Raw genomic sequence first — 7,942 nt, 5'->3', positions numbered from 1 at the left:
TCAATAAATCCATTACTGAATCAGTGCTTCCACTTGCCTGACTGTATCCAAACACAGAAAACATGTTGTGTGCACATCAGTGTTACATGTGGTCATGTGGTTTGATCTGATTACAGACTGTGTACAGAGATGATGGTGGGTGTGTTCACACCTGCCTTTTCATGTGGTCAAGTGAACACATTAATGCAGGTGTAAACAGCCATAACATTAATCAAAATACTATTTAAATTAAACAGATGAAGAATGAGTGCATGTGTTTTTGGGTACAGATGATTAGCCAACTTCTTTTTTTTGTTACAAGCAATAAAATATGGCAAGAAGAGTGATGACTGTCTTAGTTAATTTGCTGTTAGTTTAATGTCTCATTTTCCATTCTCAGTCTATAAAACCTTCTAAAATATGGAAGAATATCTCATTCTCACAGCAGGTGTATTGGTGTACTTTACTGTCTAGTGTGTATTTTCTTTAACTGATTATTCTTAAGGGTCTGTTTATTTAAATACTAAACCTTATGTCTAACTCTTTTTTTCACAAACATAAATACACAGGGCTCTACGTGAGGCATGCCACATCATTTGCATCTGTATTACATCATGTCTACTCCATCCGGGAACAGCATGTTATGAACTGTAAACAAGAAATGCTGATGAGGATACAGTGGTATGAAAAAGTTTAGGCACTTTCTTTATAAATCATTGGTTGTACAGATCAGCAATTTCACTTAAATATATCATATATCAGATGAACACAGATATTTAAGAAGTGAAATGAAGTTTATAGGATTTATAGAAAGTCTGCAATAATTCTTTAAACTAAATTAGGCAGGTACATACATTTGGACACCCTTGCCATTTTATTGTTTTGAAAACATTTAGCACTAATTATTAAAATACAAAATTAGTTTGGCAAGCTCATGAACCTACATACAAAGATGAATCCAATTATGAGAAAGGATTAATGTGGACATTTGCAAGTCCAACACAAATACTGTACTGCTCCCCACAGTAATATCTGGTGGTGGTTCATCATGTTGTGGGTCTGTGTGATCAGTGCAGGTACTGGAATCTTGTTAAAGTTGAGGGACTCATGGATTCCAGTCAATATCAGCAGATTCTTCAGAACAATGTTGAAGAATCAGTGAGAAAGTTGAAGTTAAAGCGCCGGGGCTGGATCCTTCAACAAGACAACGACCCTAAACACTAAACTCTGCTCTAAATCTACTAAATCATTAATTCATGCAGAGGAACAAGAACAGCGTTCTGGAATGATCATCTCAGATCATCTCAGACCTGAATATTATTATAAATCTGTGGTGTGATTTAAAGCAGCTGTTCATGATCAGAATCATCAAACCTGACTGAACTGGAGATGATTTATAAAGAAGAATGATCTAAAATATCTTCAACCAGAAGAACCAGACTCTCATTGGAAGCTGTAGGAAGAGTTTAGAGGCTGTTATTTGCTGAAATGTATGCAGCTGCCTAATTTAGTTTAAAGAATTATTGCAGACTTGTAAATCCTATTAACTTAATTTCACTTCTCAAATATCTTTGTGTTCATCTGATATATTTAACTGAAATTGCTGATCCAAACAACCAATGATTTATAAAGAAAAATCATGAAAATGATCAGGGGTGCCCAAACTTTACATACCACTGTATAGGATCCTTCACTTTCCCAAAGACTGTTTGTTATTACCAATATGAGAATAATTCATTAAAGGGTCTTTATGCATGACTGCTCCAAAAATCCAAACCAGCCAGGTGTCATCCTGCAGAGATGCACTGTGTTCATAACCGAACTAACACGGTAAACTCTGTATTTCTCGAGCTCTTTAACACAAACAGTATCACATCAGTATTGACTTTATCCTGAACGCCTGATTCCAGCAACAGGATGTTTCTATTAGATCAACAAGAGCAGAACAAGTTATAGATGTTTCAGCCAAACTGACAAAGTGCTACTTAAATAAATAAAGCACAGCAATGATAACACTCCTCTACTAGCTTTCACTCAGTTAAATCCATTTCAGAGTCTTCTGAATAAGGGTGGAACACATTCTCATTAACAGACTGCAGAGCTGGGCAACATGGCCTAAAATAAAAAAAATCTTGATTTTTTTGCACAAAAAAATCATATTTCTGGTTTTAATAAATTTTAAAAATTTTCCTTTATTGTAGTTTTACTCAAAATTTTCCTTTGGGGTTCAAGTGCAACCAGAAACAAGCTGGTAGATGAGCCAGAAAGCCAGAAAGTAAGGCATTTAAAAGCTGAGACACATTTAAACTACACTGATATTTTGTGTGATATTTATGTGTGGTGTTCAGATGCTTTGGGTTGAATGTAGAGTTGACTCATTCAGTGAATCTATTCACAGCACAATGATTAATCATTTAAAACATTGTTTACAAGCCCATACGTTGATATTACTCTCTGACCTTGTGTACACACAGCCCACAGTCGCAGAGAAACTCAGAAACAGACGCTGAATGCGTATTTATGCAGAAAACTGAGAAATAAAGCAGTAAATTAATTAATGTTTTATAAAATAGTTTTAGCTTTATTGTATTGCTTATAGATTTTACTTTTTTGTTTTTAAATGTTTTTTTGTCTTTTGTTTTCTTAGACTCTTTTAATATTATTTTACTTGTATTTATTAAATCACTTATTAAATCAAGTGTATCATGGCACAAACAAAGTTTTTCTGAAGACCTTAGATGAGTTGGAAAAGGTTATATAAACAATTCTAAAAAGTTCTAAAAAACAGTCAGACAGGTTCATGACTCTTATTACCCTCCCCCGGAGCGATCACACTGAAACCAAAACTAAAAAAGTTCACATACTGACTCCACTCAAATTCACCTAATACTGAATCACCCTCCTCCATATAGTCTAATATTACTGTCACATTTCTGAGATTTGTTCTCCCATTTGGACTTTAGCTGATGAAGCTTTAGGTCAAAATTATGAAGAAACAGGACTTCTTAGAGTTCACAAACTTTTAAGCACCCTAGTGATGTTTTCAGGCACAAATTCAGTTATTTTACTCAAAACACATTATCAAATTTCACACAGAAACAGTGTTTTAGTTCTCAAACACATACAAATAATAAACACAAACACACATACAAACACTAAAAATACTAAAAACAAACACACAAACACTAAACACACATACAAATACTAAACACAAACACACATACAAACACTAAACACACATACAAACACAAACACTAAACACACACTAAACACAAACACACATACACTAAACACAAAAACAAACACTAAACACAAACACACATACAAACACTAAACAAAAACACTAAACCCCCTCTGAACACTTACACTAAACACACACTCTCTGAACCCAGCAGTAAATGAATGGGCTGTGGGTGACATCTATGTAATGCTGCAGGCCGGAGCCCAAGTGGGGGTGGCTAAAGGGCGGAGCATGTATATATATATATATATATATATATGTGTGTATACACACACACACACACACACACACACACACACAATAAAGGAAAAAAGGCAGACTTTGAACTCGAGCAGCAGGGAAACAGTAGCGATAAAAACACGGAGCGTCATTAACCCTTTCTCAGCGCGCGCGCCTCCCGGCCTGACACTCGGTAAGTCCCTAAAGCCTGGAGATCAGCCGAGACAGAATTAGCCCACCTACTGACCTCCAGCTCGCAGCGTGGGGGGCGCGCGGGGGCTATAGGTGACAGGCGGGGGCGGAGATCCGCTCCGGTTCACTTACTCTATAAAGAAGCTCGCGCCCTCTCTAGTGAAGCCCTCCTCCCAGCCCGGCGGTAGGTCTGCGGAACAACCACACACAAACAAGCACGCGCGCGTTAATGGAGATACGAGGTTTTAAACTTCCCGTCTCGTGCAGTTAAAGCTCCGTGTAACTCACCCACCTGACCGGAGCATGTGCCCCGAGTTCACCGGCTCCCCGCTCAGTGGATGCAGCCAGGTAGTGGCGCGCGCTTCATCACTGAAAGAGAGAAACAAACCACCTGTTAGCGGAGGATACACACACACACACACACACACACACACGGAGCCATGTTTCTGTTTAAACCCGAGATAAAACTCACTCTATAAAAAACACCCTGCCGTCTCGACACACCCCGTAAGACCAGCCCTGAGGTAAAGTGTCCCGCCGGAGCGGCGCCGCCATGATCCCGCGCTCCCGATCCGCGCTCCCGGGAGCAGCTTCACCCATTAGCCGCTCCGGAGTGAGGGCTCTTAAAGGGGAGGAGCCAGTAAGAGGAAGCTCGGCCGACGAAAAAAGTCATATCCAGCGTTAGCTCCTTCTGCTTACAACTTTCTCTCATATCCCACTCTGTCTCATATCTCTCTCTCTCTCTCTCTCTCTCTCTCTCTCTCTCTCTCATACCCCCTCCCTCTCTCAATTCAATTCAATTCAATTCAAATAAGCTTTATTGGCATGACCATAAAAGTAAATAACAGTAGCATTAATTGATTAAACAACAACAACATTTGATCAGTTATAACATATACATAAACAATTCACATATACATAAATAATTTGTTACATTTAATAAGACATTAACTAATCTCTCTCTCTCATACCCCCTCTCTCACATACCCTTGAACTGTCATTATGAGCCCGACCAATAAACTGTCATTATGAGCCCGACCAATAAACTGTCATTATGAGCCCGACCCGTAAACTGTCATTGTGAGCCCGACCCATAAACTGTCACTATGAGCCCGACCCGACCCGTAAACTGTCATTATGAGCCCGACCCGTAAACTGTCATTATGAGCCCGACCCATAAACTGTCACTATGAGCCCGACCCATAAACTGTCACTATGAGCCCGACCCATAAACTGTCATTATGAGCCCGACCCATAAACTGTCACTATGAGCCCGACCCATAAACTGTCACTATGAGCCCGACCCATAAACTGTCATTATGAGCCCGACCAATAAACTGTCATTATGAGCCCGACCCATAAACTGTCATTATGAGCCCGACCCATAAACTGTCACTATGAGCCCGACCCATAAACTGTCACTATGAGCCCGACCCATAAACTGTCATTATGAGCCCGACCCATAAACTGTCATTATGAGCCCGACCCATAAACTGTCATTATGAGCCCGACCCATAAACTGTCATTATGAGCCCGACCCATAAACTGTCATTATGAGCCCGACCCATAAACTGTCATTATGAGCCCGACCCGTAAACTGTCACTATGAGCCCGACCCGTAAACTGTCATTATGAGCCCGACCCATAAACTGTCATTATGAGCCCGACCCATAAACTGTCATTATGAGCCCGACCCATAAACTGTCATTATGAGCCCGACCCATAAACTGTCATTATGAGCCCGACCAATAAACTGTCGTTATGAGCCCGACCCATAAACTGTCATTATGAGCCCGACCCATAAACTGTCATTATGAGCCCGACCAATAAACTGTCATTATGAGCCCGACCAATAAACTGTCATTATGAGCCCGACCCATAAACTGTCATTATGAGCCCGACCCATAAACTGTCATTATGAGCCCGACCCATAAACTGTCATTATGAGCCCGACCAATAAACTGTCATTATGAGCCCGACCAATAAACTGTCATTATGAGCCCGACCCATAAACTGTCATTATGAGCCCGACCCATAAACTGTCATCATGAGCCCGACCCATAAACTGTCATTATGAGCCCGACCCATAAACTGTCATCATGAGCCCGACCCATAAACTGTCATCATGAGCCCGACCCATAAACTGTCATTATGAGCCCGACCAATAAACTGTCATTATGAGCCCGACCCATAAACTGTCATTATGAGCCCGACCCATAAACTGTCATTATGAGCCCGACCCATAAACTGTCATTATGAGCCCGACCCGACCCATAAACTGTCATTATGAGCCCGACCCATAAACTATCATTATGAGCCCGACCAATAAACTGTCATTATGAGCCCGACCCATAAACTGTCATTATGAGCCCGACCCATAAACTATCATTATGAGCCCGACCAATAAACTGTCATTATGAGCCCGACCCATAAACTGTCATTATGAGCCCGACCAATAAACTGTCATTATGAGCCCGACCAATAAACTGTCATTATGAGCCCGACCCATAAACTGTCATTATGAGCCCGACCCGACCCATAAACTGTCATTATGAGCCCGACCCATAAACTGTCATTATGAGCCCGACCCGACCCATAAACTGTCATTATGAGCCCGACCCATAAACTGTCATTATGAGCCCGACCCATAAACTGTCATTATGAGCCCGACCCATAAACTGTCATTATGAGCCCGACCAATAAACTGTCATTATGAGCCCGACCCATAAACTGTCATTATGAGCCCGACCCATAAACTGTCATTATGAGCCCGATCCATAAACTGGCTGTTTTCGGGCTGTTTGAATGAGCGAAATCTGTTCAGAATGTAGAAGCGTAGAACTATTATTTACTAAAAATATTTTAAGAGAAGCTGCACTCAGCGCTGAGAGTCAAACGTGGACAAGTGGAGGAGCTCACGTTCGGCCAGAGCTCCGTAATTATAACATTATATCTGGTGCAACTTTCTTTAAACAGTTTAACTTGTATTATTATAATAGTTTTTAATTTTTAATTATAGTTTAATTTTATTTTGTTTTTACATTTTCTCCTGCAATTCAGTTAGTTTTAATTTGTTTTTATAGTGGATGTGTTAGATTTATTCGTTTTTACACATCAGATCAATCTGAGAAACACATAAACAAACTCAAAAACTCGATAAACTCTACAGGTTTCACTAATTTGTACCAAAATGATCAACTATGAGTAGGAGAGAGAGAGAGAGAGAGAAAAAGAAAGAGATTTATCAGTTCATTCTTTCGCGTGGGGTTATCAGGTATACTCACAGGTAAATGTTTATCATAGCTGCTTCTCAGATGGACGTATAATCTGTGTGGTGTTTATTCCGCTCCTGTTTCACTACAAAACATGTGCCTTCATCTCCCTCAGCTCATATTTTAAACCCATAAAAATTCTGCAGCTTTCTCAGGGTTTTCTGTCGTTATTTTGTGGCTAGCGCGACCTGTTGTGCTGAATCTGACTCCCCGCAGAATCCAGCTCCGCTTCGCGAGCAGAATCGGCACAACACCGCCCGCTGCAAAACTGCTGGAGTGGTAACAGAGCTTATAAATAAATTACAAAATACTTAAACAAGGGTTTTTTTTATCAGTAATTTCAGTTCGTTTTAGTTAGTTTTATAAACTCTCAATACAGTTCCAGTTAGTAAAGTTTTTTCCATTTAATTACCGTTTTTATTAGTTTCAGTTAACAATTTTTTTTTTCATTTTCAGTTTTTCTTATTTCATTCGTTTTTGTTAATGATAATACTTAGCTATATTGTGATGATTACGCCAGAGCTTTATATAAAATAGAAATATAATTAAAAATCAGATGGGGTGGTGGTTTCCACCTGGTTTTGTTTCAAAGCTGTCTCTGTAAATCATAATTAGTCATAATAAATGTAGTCAGTCTGATTCTCCCAAGGAAAGTATTTCACAATTTGTGGTGGGACTCAGGGAATACTTTGTCCAGTCCTGACTTATTATTAAACTCAGCATCTGTATTTCAGAATTTTCTTCGGTCTGTTGCCTGATTTAATAAAGCTTGGACTAAGAACAAGGCCATGATGCATGTGTGGAATCTTTCTGTGTTTGTATTTTACTCACTATTCCACAGAGACAGCCCTACTGAGGGTTTCAAATGATCTCTTAATGTCCTCTGATGTAGGTGACTGTGCAGCCTTGGTACTGCTTGATCTTAGTTCGGCTTTTGATACTGTTGACCATCACATTTTAATTAACAGATTACGTGATTGGGTGGGGCTATCGGGTACTGTTTTAAAATGGTTTATGTCTTATTTAACTGGGGGAAGTT

At 39.7% G+C, this 7,942-nt stretch overlaps 1 protein-coding gene across 5 annotated transcripts in view; it reads right to left on the bottom strand.

Annotated features, from left to right (window-relative positions):
* The window catches only part of plekha7a (pleckstrin homology domain containing, family A member 7a), a 91,120-nt gene extending 86,776 nt beyond the window's left edge, over window positions 1-4,344 (bottom strand). For 2 of the 5 annotated variants that reach the window (XM_049473373.1, XM_049473375.1), the window contains exons 1-3: window positions 4,104-4,344; window positions 3,924-4,000; window positions 3,764-3,821 (exon numbers count right to left, since the gene is read on the bottom strand). In XM_049473373.1, the coding sequence (XP_049329330.1) occupies window positions 3,764-3,821; window positions 3,924-4,000; window positions 4,104-4,231 (263 nt within the window). In that variant the 5' untranslated portion in view covers window positions 4,232-4,344. The remainder of the gene's footprint in view (window positions 1-3,763; window positions 3,822-3,923; window positions 4,001-4,103) is intronic. The other 3 variants (XM_049473378.1, XM_049473376.1, XM_049473377.1) reach the window with 3 other exon arrangements.
* Between the last annotated feature and the right edge of the window lie 3,598 nt (window positions 4,345-7,942).

Source organism: Astyanax mexicanus, unplaced genomic scaffold (genome assembly GCF_023375975.1).
Source record: "Astyanax mexicanus isolate ESR-SI-001 unplaced genomic scaffold, AstMex3_surface scaffold_37, whole genome shotgun sequence".
NCBI lineage: Eukaryota > Metazoa > Chordata > Actinopteri > Characiformes > Acestrorhamphidae > Astyanax > Astyanax mexicanus.
This window is presented reverse-complemented; position numbering and strand designations above follow the sequence as displayed.